The sequence below is a fragment of the Melanotaenia boesemani genome, chromosome 10, assembly GCF_017639745.1.
Source record: "Melanotaenia boesemani isolate fMelBoe1 chromosome 10, fMelBoe1.pri, whole genome shotgun sequence".
Lineage (NCBI taxonomy): Eukaryota > Metazoa > Chordata > Actinopteri > Atheriniformes > Melanotaeniidae > Melanotaenia > Melanotaenia boesemani.
In genome coordinates this window covers 27,737,247-27,755,495 of record NC_055691.1, presented here as the reverse complement: position 1 = coordinate 27,755,495, position 18,249 = coordinate 27,737,247, and the positions used below count along the sequence as shown (strand labels likewise).

General features: G+C 39.3%; 1 protein-coding gene across 11 annotated transcripts in view; it reads left to right on the top strand.

Moving 5' to 3' along the window:
• mef2aa (myocyte enhancer factor 2aa) overlaps nucleotides 1-18,249 on the top strand; it is a 63,162-nt gene that overhangs the window by 37,239 nt on the left and 7,674 nt on the right. For 5 of the 11 annotated variants that reach the window (XM_041996811.1, XM_041996812.1, XM_041996814.1 and 2 more), the window contains 3 exons: nucleotides 10,118-10,252; nucleotides 11,609-11,831; nucleotides 13,142-13,201. In XM_041996811.1, the coding sequence (XP_041852745.1) occupies nucleotides 10,118-10,252; nucleotides 11,609-11,831; nucleotides 13,142-13,201 (418 nt within the window). Of the gene's footprint in view, nucleotides 1-9,918; nucleotides 10,051-10,117; nucleotides 10,253-11,608; nucleotides 11,832-13,141; nucleotides 13,202-18,249 lie in introns of all 11 variants that reach the window. The other 6 variants (XM_041996815.1, XM_041996813.1, XM_041996819.1 and 3 more) reach the window with 3 other exon arrangements.

Sequence of the window (18,249 nt, the reverse complement as noted above, 5' to 3'; positions counted from 1 at the left end):
CAGTGCACTGATATCCAGCCCTAGAGTGCAATGCAGTACATAAAGCAAAACTCAGCTTTTATGTGATGCGGCATCCTGGAAGGAAAAGATACAAAGCACAGTTTCTCAGGCTAAGGACGCTGCTGGGCAATAACAGCTCCAGGGATGTAAATAATAAATCTCACTGTGCCGTCACAACAAGTTGAAAACATAAATTTTTAAGGTCAGAAAGTTACATAGTGCTACTTTAACATTTGGCATATTGTCTTTGCATTAGTTTCAGTTTCATATATGATTTAGATTAATGAGCAAATCTTTAAATTATGCCTTTAAATTATATTTAGTGCAGCGTCACACCTGTTATTGAATTAGAGTTGGACTTTTGAGAACTGTTAATCACTTACAGTGTTTCACATAATCTAAAATATTAGATGTTTTGGAACATTTAATTATGTGACCACAATGGTCATTTAATTTATTTTCTATCCCCTGCTGGGGTGATGTTACGTTAGTACTTATGTTAGTACTTATTGCTACATAAATGTAAAAGCTATCAAGCTGTTTTCTCTTGAGAGGAAGATGATTATGTTCCTGAGATCCTGTTACTGCTTCCTTGTTTGGCCCGTGTGTTGTGAAAATGAGCCACTTCCTATTTCCTGTGTGTCCACAGTGTGTTGGGCACCTGAGAGGAGACACTTTACCTTCAGGCCCGTGTTTCAGGACAGGCAAGCTCCAGAGTTAAGTTATGGCACTTGTCAAAACAAACACATTGTAGGTTCATACAGCGCCAGCATGTAATTCTAGACCCATGCAGTAAGAAAAAGATAAAAATAGATAGCAAATGTTATGGTGAAAACATAGAGAGGAGTTCTCTTTCACCACTGAAATGCCTCTGATTATATTAGCTAAGATTGTAATATGTGGTTTCACTAGCACATGGCATCTGTTTCATTAAACTGTTGAGAAATATTAAATGTGGTACATGGTGGTGTAAATACTACAGATTATTAAAGTAGTTATTCCTCCTGCCTTGGCTTCCAGCCACACATCTTAACAGTGATATCCTTCATGAAGCAGTTTGGTGAGAGTTTTCTGAAAAGTGTTCCTTCACCACAGTGAGCAGTATTAATGGTTCTGTTGCGAGCAACATGCTGGGTTTCAAAGTGCCCCTTTTTATAGGACAAGGACTGCTTTTCCTCTGGGCTTTTAGTGGTAAAAAAAGGGCCACTATTCTCTCTGAATATAACGAAACAGTTTTAGTAATGTTCATCAGGTCTCTGTCTCTGTACTAATCTGCAATATAAATCCTTTATCATTTAGCTGAAATTCAATTATTTTTATCATTATTTTTAATCTGTTTTGTTGAATGACTTAATTCCATTAGCAAGCATAGTTATTTTGAACTTCTTGAGTACAATAATTCACTGTACTGCTTATCATTGTTTTATTATATCTTCGCCCTGTGAATGTTTATGTTGCTTGTTACCAGGTTACTGCCAAGAGATTTTTTTTTTTTTAAATGTAAACTTGTTTTCAGTGTCTATTCAGATCTTTTCCCTGGTTTATTGTGCTTGTCAAACAGTGATGGTTTTTGGGACCCGAGATTAAAAAAGCTTTCTTTTCTTTTTTCCATTTTTTTATTTGATAAAGTCTTAAGAAATAGAAAATGAGAAAACTCACCCAAAATTGAGCTGTAAACACCACAGTATTACTTATTTGTGATGAACCCACATATAATGTTGATAAAATTAGTATTTTTTTAATTTATTTTAAAAGGAGGATTTTGTGGGTAAAAATGGCTTATAACGCCAACTATGGGGTAAAACCAGGTTGTGTTTTTCGTGACATAGAGAGGTTATCTACGTCAGGAGAACATTTTAAAAAACCCACTGCCCACTCCCTCCAGACACAAACAGACGGGTCCTCGCCTTGTAGGCATAGAAAACCACGCCCACCAATGCAAAGAAAAGGGATGTGAACTTATATGGTGTAGATTTGCTAGTTCAGCTTCTTTTCTTTTACAGTTTCTGATTAAATATTCCTGAGGTAGGAGGGATTTGTGCTTTTGAGGGGTGTAAAAGTAACACCAGACTTTATTCTTTACCTGCTGATCCTCATCCGGTGACAAACAGCAGCTCAAATCGTAGCAGCGGCAGCCTACGGCGGCACTTCCTGCAGCTGCCACAACCTGCTGCCAGTCTCCACAGCTTTCCAGAGCTGCTGGAGCTGCTGACAGGCCAGTGTAACAGCACTAATGGCTCAGACGGATACGCTGCAGGACTACCTCGTTCATGTGTCGCTGAGGAGATTTAGGAAGGAAAAAGTCTTCCACCTCAAATGCCACTCTGTGGTGTAGGTGTTTTGTGAATCTCGCTTTGCATCTTTCCAGTGAACTGAGCTGCTGTCTGTCAGTCACTTTTGCTTGTGTACCTCAACCTGCCCACTCTCTGCCCTCTGATCACTCCACACCTCCCACCACAACCCTTGCAGTTTCAGGCATTTTTCGAAATCCGGCAGTGGGTGGAATTATAGTTTTTCAAATTTATGCAGAGCAACTTGATTTTAATGTTAAAGACTTGATAAAAACTTTATTCTAATCTTAAAGATTTAATTATGTCAGTACAAACACCCCTAGGTTAAAATTGTACAGAATTAATACTAAGTATATGTGTAAGGCTCTGAGTAATGTGTCAGACTATTATTATAAGAAGGAAGCCACACTACTTTGTGAAACTTGTTAAATTATTGGATGCTAATAGAGCTATCACAGCAACATAGAAATTGACTAAATGCCAAAGTCAAACAAGACCAATCCAGTGCTATTTTCTACTATTCAATAATACTGAAAATTCACTTAGGTTAAATATATTTATTCAAATGTAACAAACAAATGCCTTATTTGTAGAGCAGACTACTTTTCATTTAGATAACAAACAACTATGTTAAAGAAATAAAAACAAATTGTTCAAAGACCAAACAAAACTATCCTATATATAATAAATGTTGCCTGAATTGTGTTATGTCCAAGTTATACCTTTGTGTGATCAATGTGATGAACAGGATATGTCTTTAAAAAGGTCATTTTATACACATTATTTTCTTTATTTTTTATCAGGTGCATTAATTGCTATCTGCAACTTACCATGATTTAATTTGCTGCAACATTATGTTGTATAGCATCTAACAATAAATTATCTGTAACTTTTCAAACTTGGCTCGAACTATATATCCTGCACAACCAGTGGCATGAACTATTTGAAATAGGTCATACATTGACCTAATTTGGTTTTAAGTAGGTACATAGTGACAGTGATACCAGAAATGCAACAAGATTATTAGATACTCGCTTTATGTTTAATGACCTTCCTGTTTGGCTAAAATGAGTCCTTACTTTCGCACACAGCAACCTCAGTGCGTTAGATTGTGCATCAGCCAGCTTGCCCTTGTGCCACCCTCCTCACACTGTTCAAGCTGTGTGGCCTACCCCTCCTGCCCAAAGGCGAGGACAGAGCAAAGCCTGCTGGGATAGGGGAGTGAATTGGGGGTTTGTTGGCACCATGCCACCTTCTCCTGACTGCCTGGCCTGACTGGGGGCAAAGATGGAGGCTGCTGTGTCTCAGATTGATGAGGACAGGCCTGTGGTCAGGGTATAGAGTGTTGCAGAACAGACGTCCTGCTGGCACATCCTGCCCTCTTTGCTGCACAACCCAGACCCCCCCCCCCCCCAGTCCTCCGTACTCGCCTTATCGGAACTCCTAATTGTCCTTATGAATATTTTAGAGGCGAGCAGGAATGGGAGTTCAGGGTTGGGGGTATGGTTTCAATGGCCCTGACAACTAATGATCCACTCAGTGACCAAAGAGAGAAGAAAACGGAGAGGCAGAGAATGAAACGGTTAGACAGAGCTTCAGTTATCTCTTCTTTTTGTTTAGGTGGAACAGTGCATGTTCTCACCTATTTAAATCTGTATTACAATGATTTCATTCAATTGCCTTTATCCTCAATTTGTAGTTGAATTCTCTCATCTACAGATTTTTCTCTTTAACTGTTGCAGTTAATAGCTTTGTCACATGACTCATTCACAACAGTCTCAGAACAGAAAACTGAAGAATATGCTTACTGCACAGCAGTTTTCTCTTTGGGCTGCATTACATTGAGAATCTTGTCAGTCAGATGCATGCAGTCTTTCGTAGTTTTCTATATGAAAAGTTTTCTATATGAAAGTTGATCTTGTGTATATATAATTCTAAGATGACTTTAGATTTACTATGCATGACTCACTTTGAATTTACAGACCTCTAACTTCAAGGTCAATGTTTGTTGTGGGTCAATATTATTGCCAGTCAGATGGGAATGAATTTCACTATTGTACGGTGGCATGGTACCTCAAATTTCCTGAGGTGTCATGCAAAGTTTGGGCACCTAGAGAAGTTTGAGCAATCACATAATGTTTTCGTTAGTGAAGGCACTTCATTTGGAAGAGGAAATGCTCAGTTTAAAATTTTGCACTCTGACTCATCAGCATCAGCAGCAAATGGTTCCTCTAACTCACCGTCTCCAAGAGTCAAGATAATTAATACCCGCAAAGCAGAGGTTTACAAGCTTACTTTGTAAGGTAACTATTTCTATGATTTGGGATGTAAATAAGGACTGGCACCTGAACACATGGAGGCCAAATAGAAGTTGGGATAACTGAGGAACCTTTATAAGGTAATTGCTCTGAAGATGGCTAAAAAGGCAATTTTCCTATTTAATGCAAAAGACCTTCATAAAGATTATGATGTTCTCCTGCAAAGTGACACCTGCAGAAATGGCAAAATACGGCATCACAGATTTAAGAATAAACATCTAAAGAAACCTAATTTATTATGGACAGAAATCATGTATACCATTAATGTCAAAATATCTTTTTGACTGTACTGAGAAGAGGTATCCTTAGATAAAAAGGCATGGATAGTTTGATGACAGAACACCTCTTCATTTCACTGGTGTACAGGAAAATGGATTCACACCAAATAGATACTGGAAGCACACACCATCTCTGAAAGATTGATATGAAGACATGATGATTCCTGCAAGTGGATAATGATATTAAACATACCACACAATCCACAATGGACTATCTCTGAAGAAAAAAGCTGAACGTTTTGAAGAAAGCAAAACTCCCTCAAGAATCGAAAGACATTTCACTTTAAAAAAGTTTTTACATAACTGAATTCTTGTCAAATAATCTTACCAAGTACTAGTGATGCAGTGTTACCCAACTTTTGCTATGGGGAGTTAAATTTCTCATTTTTAACTTCTACGACTTTTTAAAATCACATCATCATCATCATCGCTTAAATGCTCAGAAATTTTCGTCAAACTTTTGCAATCTGCCGTATATTGTTCTTGTGACAGCTGCAAGAGAACAACAAGGAAATAAATTGTAAACATTCAAATTGAAAGCTTGCCTCCTCCTGCTGGTTTTCCTGTCCACTGAGTAACTAGACAATGGAGTGTGCAGAAGGAAGGACGTGAATCCATTCTCATATCCTGATATCAGTTCACTCCGTAATGTGTAATGGTCATGAGATTAAACAAGATATGTCTGGGAATTACAATTGCCTCTATATCTAATAGTCCCCTGCTCCCACCTCACAGTATGTGGTGAGAAACAGAGAAGAATGTTCCTGCATTAAAGTAACTAGTGGTGGACCATGGAATACAGTGCACAGATACAAAACTAAAGAGGGCTTTTATTCCCCTCAAATGAAGACTAGAGTACCACACGGGAAAGGAAACATGTTGGTATGAAAGTCCCTTTAAGATGTTATGTAAGAGCAGAGATATTAGCAAATGAAAGCTTTCCTATCAGCCAGCTCCTCATGCTGATTTCCTAGTGTATTCACACTCAAAGAAGCCCTTTGATAAGCACGTTATACAGAACGGCCTGGACACAATAGTGATGTCATGAGGATTAGCACGCTACCTTAGTTGGTGTAGCGGCTGGTACAAGGACTAATTCACAGCACTGCAGAGTGAGAGGAGCACAGGACCTGGCTGAAATGAGGAGAGGGGTGGCTGCTGCACAGCAGCTGGTTAAAATATAGCTTCTGTGTATTTAAGGAAAAGCTGGAAAAAACACTACATGGATTAAACATTTATGATGTACTCCACTTTATTACACTAAAAGCTGTTTTGCCATTGAGGGGCCTGTATCAGGCCTGGTGCAGCAGTCATCAGGTGATGCTCCACCAGCAGTGAAAGCTACTTTAAGTGTAGCTTTTTGCTATGATTCAGACATAGTGGGAGAGACTACAGAAAGTGCCTCCTCATGTCCTCCTTTCTCATCTACAAATTTCAAGCTTAACTTTTATACCTAAGCACTATCCTTCGCCCTGCCTTCTCTTCATGTACAGTACTGTACAGTACATGAATAAGTTAAATGCAGAAAGCTCTCTTGACACAGGAGAGGGGGAACATCAATATGAAATGGTTTTTCAAGACTTCCAGTGGCAGAGAAAAATGCTCAGGCCCATTTCACTGAAAGTACCTCTCAAGAAACAGGTGATGTAGGTGGTTTATGCAACAGTTGAAGTTTTATTTTTAACCCGTGCTTTAAAGTAAACGTATAGTTCAGAACTGAATGTGAAGATGTAAAAGGAAGTTTTGGAACACCAGTTGATGAACATGATCCATCCTAATGGTCCATTGCATTAATACAATAATTTATCTTAATATGAAATCAAAGTGAAAAGTGTGGTTACCTTTTGATGTGCTGTAGCCTTTCGTTCTGAGTCTACTGCAAACCTGAGGAAGCAATTACTGTGCTGGATGTTTCCCATGGTAACAGCAAGGTTAATAACCAGGGCTCAGATGGAGATGACAGAAAGACGTTTTCTTCTGGACAAGAAAGCTTCAAGGCCTCCTGCAGTGGAAATTTTTTTTTCTTTTTTTTTTTTTTTTTTAATGTGAAGTAGAATTATCACATAAGGAAACTGATGGAAATGCATCAGTGCACTCAAAGACAAAAGTGCCCAGTAGGTTTTGTCGTCAGCCAGTAAGAGCTTCATTTTTATTTGAAGAGCCAAATTTCTATCAATACAGGTTTGGACTGTACTGAGAAAATAGCAGCTGGCCTTGTTCCCACTCATCTTTGTGAGACTCTCAAGGCCCTTTGAGGAGATTACACAAGGTTTCTTGTCTATACTCTTTGTGTCCCTTTCCTGTGACCAACAGCCCATATCTTTCCTAGACATGCTTCTCAAAATCCCAACTAGCATTCACATTCACATCGGGCCAACTATACTTTCCAAGCCCCACAGTGTGATTCAACGTTGGAAAGGCATTTTAAAGCCTATTTCATTATGTGAGAAAAAGAAAACTTTTCCCTTTACCATGTGAGACCACAAGGGTTTGGAGCAGTATGCAGCAATTGACATGTAAGAATTAAGTCAATCTGTGGTTGGGTGGGCTTCAGGGCTACCTCCTGCTATGGTCATGTCCCTGCAGGGTGGTCTCTGATTGGCCAGCATGGGGAACCAGGTCTTGACAGGTGTTTGGAAGAGGTGCACCTGTTTGGCCATGTGCTTTTTTAGTGATCCGTTTACTGGAAGCTGTGGGAAGTGTCTGTGGGGCACCCAGAAGATGCCAAGTTTTTTTTAAAATAAATAATTACTTCTATGCTTTTACAGGTCATGTATATTACATCCATTTGATAAACACAGAAATGATTAACTTTGCACTGCACATGTGCACACACAATTACCTTCATGCATCTGTTGAGAGAAAATATAATATATAAACCTGCCCTTGAGTGCTGCAATTTAGTTCCTGCTCACCAACAGTGCAGCTACTACCCCTCCCTAAATAGCCTGGGCCAATGGGTGCGGCGTGCTGAAGACTGGCCAGGCTTGTTGTGAAAGTAGAACAGCCCTACCCATCTAGTACACCCATGCCCGACCAGTCCAACCAAGATATTCCCATAATAAGTAGGTTGGAGCTTAAATTTGCAGGTTGAGATCAGATCTTTGGCTCACTGCTGGAAAATGTGCATAGTTTAACCCCAGTAAACACAGGCCTTTCAGGACCCTAACTAAAGAGGATTCTTTCAGTAAACAGGAAATGAACCAGTAAGGCGTTTTCTTAGAATGAGAAGAATGCCTCTGCTCTGTACCACACCAAACAGTAATGCATCTGTGGTACAGCAATGGTCATTCATTATCCAGAGGACTTCTCTCTCTTGGTCTCTTCTGGGCATTGTGGACACTTATGTTTTAAGAGATGTGGGTGATTTTCTGAACTTCCTTATTCCTATCACAGCTGTCAGCAGAGGCACATTTCTTTCTGCACTATGCAGATTAACATTGTTTGTGTGGCTTAAAATACCTATCCCTCAAAAAATATATCTATACTTGTAAATACAGAAAGATAGAGGTAGCAGTTAAGGATTTAGCAACAGAATTCTGCACAAGTCTCCAAAAGGCATGGCACGGGTTTAAGGAAATGTAACTTTTACTGAGGTTGTGGTGATCAGCTCTGGGTTAGCCACACTGTGTGCACAGACCGAAACGTACTATCACATTGCTCTCTGAGGATGCAGGAGCTGTAGAAATACCCCCGCTCCCCCCTTACACACAACAGTCAGACATTGCACATATACACCGCACACTCCCACTCATATAGTTTCCGTTACTCTGTCATTCACACACACATACACACACATACACATTTTCCTCTTTGCTGTCTGATGAGGACCAGAAACAGAGTAGGGTCTCATTAGTGTGTGTAGGTTCCTCTTCTCTGGCTCACACTCTGACCCCCACATCCACAGGAGTCAGTGACCTTCCTGTAGAGACGAGGCCTCTGAGGCAACCCACAGACAGGGCAGGGAGGCTGCTGTGGACCTGCAGCAGCACGATAGAGGAACCTTGAGAGCCACACATAAATCATGTTTTGATGTACTCTTCTTTGATATCAAAAGCTGTCACATGCTGTCAGCAAGTCTTGTTAACACAGCTATTCAGAGCTGTAATGAGGAGCAGAGAAGAGCCCGTAAGAAAGTGAGCAATGAAGCACAGTCTTCTGTTTATTTGTTTAGTTGTACATGTTTTTCCCCCCATGAAGTAAAGGTTCTTTATAATGCCATAACACACAAACCTATGCACTTATGAGCTTTTTCCTTTCATGATAATTGCTCAATTTCATGCTCAAATAAGCAAATTTAACCACATTTGATGATCTATTTTATTCATGCATTAACTTTGATAAGATCCCACGAGTGACAACCATACTGAATTACTCACCGGATGTGCCAACCTCCAGATGGATGGCTTATCAAAACTGACATAATGAAAAATGCAAACACACACACTGAGGGAAGAACAGAAAAGTGATGGAGGCCACAATGGTGATCATGAAGGGGCAGGACAAAAAAGCAAAGAGAAGGGGACAATATTTTGCTTTGCTGAACACTTATGAAGAATGTTTTTAAACCTTGTGTTGAACTAGAGTTTTGCCCAACATTGCTGTAGCAGTTATAGAAGAATGACAGTAGTCAAAGCACAGTACTGTACAGAAGTTTCAGGTGTATTTTTTTTTTTCAAATGAGCATGAGTGGCTTCAAACGGAGGGCAGCAAAGTCAACAGTAAAGTGGACAGCATGCCAAAATTTAGTAAGTTCAAACTAAGTCTTCAAGCTAATTATATGTAGTGCCAAACTGACTCAGTAATGTGAATATATCAGGCCTCTGTTGGAGGGGTCAAAGCATTTACTGCAGGGCTTTTGCTCTTCATGACACCTAAATAATTTTTTCTTAAACTACAGAAAGAACTTGGATAGATTAGATGCATCCAACGAGCCTAAAACTTTTGCACAGTACTGCAGTTGACAGGCAGCAAAAACACAGCTCCACATCTTGTACTCTGTGTCTTTTCAAATGTGCAATTTCATTTCAGAAATTGAGAAACAAAGGCCATAATGACTGTGCTAGTCCTGATCCTGATGACTGTTTTGGGCACAGCCCCCTCATGGACGACCATTTCAGCAAACTAAGCGAAGACAGTGATTTAATGTACAAGCGCTGTGGTGTAAGTACTTCCTTTGTCCCCTGCTATTTTGTGTTGATTCCTGTCTTTATGTTGATGTTCACTACAGGCGCTAAACAAGAAAGAACACAGAGGTTGTGATAGCCCGGACCCCGATGCTTCATATGTCCTCACTCCTCACACAGAAGAAAAGTATAAAAAAATTAATGAGGAGTTTGATAATATGATGAGAAATCATAAAATCGTAAGTACTGTAAATGCAATGTTCTTGCTTTGTGGCACAAAGGGTTTTTATCTTTTATTTATTTATGTCATTGTTTCATTTAACTTTTTCCTCTTTACGTTACTCCTCCAGAATCTTTGTTAACTTTTTTCAGAGCTACACTACCTTATGAGGAATGCCCCCTTTTACTGGGTGTGCATTTGTTTCTTTTGTTGATTTGTTTTGCAGCTGATATTTTGACGCACCCTGAAAAGATCACATTTCATTAACAGGTTAAATGTTGCATGCTTCTGCTAAGAAGATTACACCCTATTATCGCTGTGATGTTTGTCATAAATTAAAGTCAGGCACTACTTTAACATATAACACAAAGTAATTACTTTGATTGTACTTTGAGTATTAATCATAAAGCAAATTCTTTTGTGTGGGATTGTTTTTCCCTAACCCAAACCTGATGTTTTTTTTTTTTTGTTTGTTTTTATTCCTTGTTAATGTAACACTTTCTTTAAAATTGTATTTAAAAAGATTCTTTTAAATGACAGCATTTTAAAGCACCTAACACTGCATTCTTATTTCACATCTTCCTTCCCCTTTATCACACTGGCTACTCTTAAAAAAAGTTTCAGACCTTTTGTGATCTTATCATGTGTGACAGTATTAGACTTGTGTAAAAATGAATGCTTAATAAGGAGATGTTTTGTCTGTTGATGACATGAAGAAACATCACTTTGCCATTAACAAACTAATGACAATGCCTGACTGGCTCACTGAATAATGCCATGGTGAAATGCTCTCACAGCTACCTGTTGTTCTCACTTAATGCTTTGTGCAGTCAGCACTTTGGAGACAGATGCAAATAAGTTGCGATTCTTGTACTTGTAAATCTGTAACACCACTGGTTTATGTTGTGCTGGGAAATACATAACAGTATGGTGTTTTTAAAGGGCAAAAATAAATCCTTAGTGCTGACTGCTGCAATCCCAAAATGATCACCTGAATGCATGTTTTGTTTTTTTTTCTTATTATATTTGTGTTTATTGTATGCTGTGTATTTCTAAAGATGCATAAGTACTCTGTATTGACTGATGTTTATTTAGTTTTTCATGGGGTATTGTATGCCATAGTCAAATTTTATACATTTTATCAGTATGTAAGGCTTTGTGTAAAGCGTCTGTCATGATTAAAACTAGATTTTTTTCAGCTCTTTAATGTGCTCTGTTTGAAAATTTTGTAAATTTTTCACATTAATAAAACTAACTCTCATTGGAAACTCTTTGTGAATGATGCAATGACAACTACCGGTCCAACAGACTCATCAGACCTTGGATTCTGAGTGCATTGTGAGTAAATATTTGTTTGTTTGTCTTCCTCCTCTAGCCTACAGCATTGCCCCAGCAGAACTTCTCCATGCATGTGGCAGTGCCCGTATCCAATCCTAATGCCATGTACCAGGCAGGAGGGAATCTAGGCAGCCAGGCCCTGGCAGCAGCCACAGCCTCTCTGAGTGAGAGTGGGATGCTGTCCCCTCCGCAGGCCTCTCTGCACAGGAATGTTGGCTCCAGTGGAGGCTCTCAGAGGCCCACCAGTGCAGGCAGTGCAGGTTAGTGGACAACAATCCCAGACAATTTGTCTAAGTAGTGGATGGAGTGTTGATTGCAGCGAAAATGTTTTCTCTCTCTCTCTGTCTCTCTCTCTCTCTCTCTCTCTCTCCCTCAGTGTTATCACTGGTTCTTAACGGGGCAGAAAGTTATTGACTTTCTTGCTCCATTATGGTTGACAAGATTGATACAGCTCTCATGCCTGTGTTAAATATGGAGTTTAGCATAAACACTGGAAGTAGGCGGAAAGAGCGAACATGGATCTAAAAACAAAGCTGTCTAACACTTTTAATTTCAGTTCGTGTCATAAATGAGATATGCTGTGTTAATTAGTGAGGTGTGGTTAGAAAGATTTATGCTTAGCCACACAGGCTAGCTGTCTGCTCAAAGCCTCGTACTTCACATGCAACCTCATACACACATGGATATGGGTTTGGTCTCAGTTTCCACTTTGCAAGAAACTATAGGGTTATCTCTGTTGCAAAAAACGTGCTTTCAGTCTCGGTCCAAAATGGCCCTGTATGTAAAGGACCTAATGTCAAGTCATGTCACACCAACACCCTTTAGCTAGTGTTTGTGTGATATATTTCTTCACACCCTCTAAAATCATCATCACACCTTTTACTGTATCAGCATTGTGGAGAAATGATGTCAGATCCACGAGTGCTTGTCTGACTGATCTGACTCAGTCAGTCAGTCCAGATGGCTTTATCAAGATTCAGCCACACAGCATACAATGGAAGTACATGCTGCAAGGTGTGAAATACCTTATTCATCTTAACCATATCAAAACTCCCTGGCACTTACCCATTCACAAGGGTGGTGGGGGTGAGGGTTTCAAAATGGCTGTTCTTCAGAATAACATATTTCTATTGTTTTTCTTTGTTTCCCTTTTTATATCACATATCCTAAAAGCTTAAAAAAATGTTCAAGTCAACTTTTTTGATTTATGTGTGTTTCATAGAACATCTACTCAGTAAATTGTTCAGAGACTCAGATGAATGCCTGCTTTCCCAGTGCATGAATAACTGCTTAGTGAAGGTGCATCCTCATAGTGGAGTTCTGCGTTCACCAGCTACACTTCTTAAAGCATACTGAACAGAACCAACATGCTGACATTGCTTCCTTTAATCCTATATTTAAAATTTTTTCCTCCATGAGGGCGCTGTTGGAGCACATGCCACCCTTTCGTGTGCTAGGAAGATAGATCAGCTTGACATTTTCATCTCTGGTCTGGCATGCCCATCACACTCTGCTATAGCTTGCAGAAGGATGCAGATGGTTAATCATATCACTCTGTGCATCTCATTAGGTGGCATGCTGGATACCACAGACCTTTCAGTGCCAAGTGGTGCGGGCCCCAGCCCAGCGGGTAAGTCTTCCCGGAGAGATTCATTAGCTCTGTGTAGCTCTGCCCAATAGGCCTCCTGCTTAGCACACGAGCTGGATACTTGCGTATCTATTTGTGATTGCTTCAAGACCATTGCCACTATTGCTGACTGATAGTTCATTGGCCTGACAGCTGTCCTCTCAACAGGGGAAATTTATAATATTCTTATACATTTTCCAGACATGGGAAATTGCTTAATCGCAATAAAACATTCAGTCCGGTCTCTATACTAAGTAGGTTAATAGCTTCCCCACTGACATCGGCGGATAAATAAACACCGTGTTCCCTTTAAACTCGGATACCTCTTTGTAGTTCTCCCTCGCCCTGTTTCCTTTCCTCTATTGACAGGTGCACCTGTTTTCCCCCCACTACCCCTTGCAGCCCTTATAAGGCTGAAGAGGGTCGGTAAGATGCCTAGACCAGCATAACCCTGTAGGTATTCAGGTCATGTCATCCCGCTAAGTCCTCGGTACACAATGATCGGACAGGCTGTCATGACTGAAATGTGCTGTGTGAGTCGTGGAGGCAGGTGGAGTTTAACTCTTTCCTTGTCACTCAGTATGTTGTCTCCCATAAATTATTTCTAGTGGAATGCAGCATTCTCCTGTAAATCAGCATGACATTCATGGATAAAAACTATTTGAGATTAATATATTGAACGTACAGAATATTTGATCAGGCGTTGGCTGGCAAGTATAAAGACCATCTAAGACTGACTTTAAAAAGAGTGCTGGATTAGTTTTAGTTTTGGGTGTGGTGAGTGGTCGAGGCGTCAGCTTTTGGCCAAGTGTGAGCAAGCTGCAGCTGTTGTTTGTACCAAGTGTTCTGAAGAGCAGGGACTACAAGGAAGACTAACTGCTTCAGCACTGATGTCAGATGACCATTCCTGACATAGTTATGATTTTTCACAAGCTACAGCTATGACCACAGCAGAGGCATTTCAAAGTGGCCAGATGGAAGATGTGTCGTATGATATATCCTCTACAGTGTCACAGCTGACAGAAGAATATGTGCATTGAAAAAAAAAGGGAGAAACTTTTTTTTCCACACTACTGTTGGTTCTGTGATTGCTGCTCTAATTGCAGGATCTGGTTTGTTTAATAGGTGTTTGTGTAAATTTCCCCTCTTATAAGTGCACATCCATGAGCTTTGTTGGCAACATTTGCTGGCAAACAGTTTTCTGTTGTTTTTTCTCAAATAAGCCATCTGTTGCTCTGGTTGAGATAATGGCTCAACAACAAATACACCTTCAAAAACAAAACAACCCATCTTTAAGGCTCAATTTAAAGTACAGGGTTCTGTTTGTAGTTCTACAATACATCCTTTCTCTCACTGACTCATACAATCACACCTAATTACATGTTCTGCTCCGTGACTGGTGAGATCGTTATGGTGAAAAGGGAAGTTTTATGCGAGTGCTCTATGCTATGCAACACGTCTGCAGGCTGCATACATCATTTCATATTTACAAATCGTGTTTGTATGTTTAGTATCAGCTCGTAGAATAAATACCACAGGAGCAGATGCATTTTTAAGAAAACATATGTTTCTTTATTTCAGTTTTTGTTTTATTCATATAGGCTCAATGGTTAAACATGTATTATGTTTGGGAGAAGAACTGGTCTTCTTAAACATGTGTGCATATGTATACTGATTTTAGGTGTCACTGATTTACTTCTGTTTATTTCTTCTCAAGTAATTTTTTCTTACGCTTGAACCTAACACATGTCTGGCACAATATGTCAGTGTATTTTCTTTTGCTGAACTTAAAATGAAAGCTGAACATTTCAGTTGTAAACCCGAGGCCTTATGTAATCCCCTTTTCCAGACCGTGTTAATAATTCAGGACAATAAGGAGAAACCAAACAGCTTTCAGTGTGCACAGGTTTCAGTCACAGAGGATTTACAGGCACAACCAGTCTGTGAGAGAAGCCTGAATTTAAAATGAGTGCTGAAAGCCAGGTGAAATACCCCTGTTGAAAGTCTTTACTTGTGGCTGTGATCGTGTCGCAGAATTAACTTTGTGGTCTAAGTGTTTGTTCGGGCCTGTGTTCCCTGCCTTGCTTTTATTTGAAAGAATTATTTGATTCACTCATCATCACACATCACACATCTCAAGTCATTATCAGAGGCACATTCCACAGACAAGCAAGTCAAATGGCAAAATCTTTAATGAAATGCTCTTGTTTCTGTGCGTCATGCTTAAAAGAAGACCAGGTTTTGTGGTTTTGTGGCGCATCAGGGTAAAGGTTCTGGTACAGGTGGGTGGGTGGGTGGGGGGGGGGGGGGGGGGGGGTCACTGCATACCTGGATACTAAGTTTGACATTGAATTTTACTTTTCTTTTTTTTTTTAAAGTCGCTGTAACGCTCCGATGGACTAGTGACCTGTCCAGGGTGCACCTTCATCTGCTAATTGCTAGGATATGTTCCAGCTTTCCTGCATTCCTGAATTGCAATGAATGAATGAATGAAAGTCACTAGTTCATTTTGCTCAACCATAGTATCAGTGCTGTGGCAGATTGGTTTTTATAGTTTGGAATTTGCACGTTTTGATCAAAATGTTTAGTTTTTTATTTTGCCAGTGCTTTTGTGTGCAGATTAACACATGCACATGTGTATTTCACTAAATGAGGGATATAACCCTCTACTGTGTTGAAAAAATAAACTCAATTTTTATGTTCTGCCAAATTTATCCAGTTAATTTAGTTTCACTTTTAAAATGCAAATAATAAGCTAAGAAGTCCACCATGCTGTCCAATTAAGATCACAAAAAAAAGAGAACAGATTAGCATAGCAATGGACACACCAGAGTGAGCGTTCATAGACCAGTGGGTGAGATCATGGCAGTTTTGTCCATAATTCACTCATATAGTATTATAAATGGTTTATGGTCAGTGAAGATTGTTTAAAATGGAAAGTGTTTGTTATTTTTGTTTGGGACAATTCTTGGACCAAATTTCCTGGCAGTGCCACCTATACGTATATAATACTGTTAGAATATTTCCCTCAAAACCACAAAGTGCCACAGAAAGAAGTGATAAAAACACCAAGTTTTATTGCCTGGGAATCAAAAAATTCTCCATCAGCCCATCAGAGGATGCTAATAATATATTTTACTGTAAGTGTAATTTTAAACCAGAAAAGTAAAGTAAAAGATCACTGAAGTCATTGCGATTTAATAATATAATTGTTTAAAAAATGTTTCTAAAGGAAAAAAAAAGACATCTTGTGTGTGGTTCTAATTAAAAGGCCAGAAACTGATTGACCCCAGAGTTAATTCTTTTGAGACCAAGAATGACCCACATGTCATTGGTGCAGGAGATGTTTTCGGGCTGGACCACAGTTCTGACCTGACATATTAACTTTACGTCTCTGAGTGACCCCCCTCCTTTTAGCAGCTCACTTTGTGCCGTCTGTCTTGTTATTTTTAGCACTACATTTACGTGTTGGACAGCTTGTTTTTACCTTGACTACCCACATAAAAAAAAATACGCGAACAGAATAAACTGTATCAAGAAATAACATTTTGAATTTGTGTCTTTGCAATCATATAATTGACGTGTTTGACGGACAGCGGTTGTTTTTTTACATATGTTTGTGATTTGAGTGAAATGTTTAATGAAGATTAAAAAGTAAATGAGATAACTAATTTGATATAATGCACATTCATCATTTATAGTATGAGTATGAATGTTACAAATCACAACAACAATGTAGAGCGGTTGTGACACAGTAGGCAGGAGAGGTCATCTACTAATGACAGGGATGGTGGTTCCGTCCTGTAAGTCAGTGTCTGTTTTGAAAACAGCCAATTTGTCATCTCCCTTTTCTTGTTTTTCTCAACAGACTACTGTTGAAAAAAAAGAGCTTGTCTAGCTGTTATCAGGCAGGTCTTTATAGGCCAAATTGCCACAATGCTGTTCATTCCTTTACATGAAATTCTATTTGCGCTAACTTCTCATTCCCAGCGAATGACATCCTGGCTGCTTTTAATCAGGCTTGCTATTTTTGGGGCCTTGGACATTTACTCTGCTAATTCTGTAAACACTGTTTTCTTGCAGCAGCCAAGTCTTGTGTGATCAAAGTTAGAGCTGATGGCGATAGCTGCTTGTACACACTGTTGATTCAGCTGTAAGATACTATTGTAGGCTACATAACTGTTTATTTGACCATGAATTGTTGCTCTCCTTATCTGTAGTCAGCGAGGCTATTGTTCCATTATGTTCCTTTGCAGGAGCCTCCTCGTTGTGCATGGACTTTGTGTTTTACTGGGGTGCACTGAACACAATGGAGAAGTGAGCAACTTGTTGAAGTGTTACTGATCTGTTGATGTTATGCTAGATACCATTAATCCTTTCGTCCACTTGTTTTCAGGGTTTAAACCTGTTTTGTTTTTTGCTTTACATAAAGATTCCACTCAGACTTACATAAAGCGAATGCAGCTTAAAATTCAAGTGCACTTCAAATATTGCTTTAGTTTTATTGTTGTTTCTATAACAATCCGCCCTGTTTTTATTAGAGTGCCTTTGTGTGGAATCTACAGATCCCACTGCAGACCTTCTGCAGATGAGTCATACAGTATCTTGCAGCTGAAAAATAAGGTACTGTAGGTTTACAAAAACAGGAAGAATTTCTATGAAACTTTTTTTTTCTTTATTAAATGGTTGAAGTTGTGAACTAAGCTAATGCAGCCAGTTTTGCTCTAACAAGCTCTCTTGGTTGAATTTTGGCACCACAGTTTTGTTTTCCATAATTAGTTATTTGAATTGATAAGAATTAAACTTCATACTTTGACAAAGGCTCTTTTACTTGATGTGTTTTTTTCAAATACACCATGTTTAATGCTCAAACACTGTAGCATAAGATATTAATTTTCACAGACTTGTTTCAACAACTGTTGACCTGTAACACTTGCACACAATGCTGTGAAAAGTTTCTAAAATGAGTTTCTCTGAGTTTCAACGTTCTGTTGGCACACATTAACGACAATCACCCTTTTTGTGTGATAGAGTTGGGGATTTTCTAACTG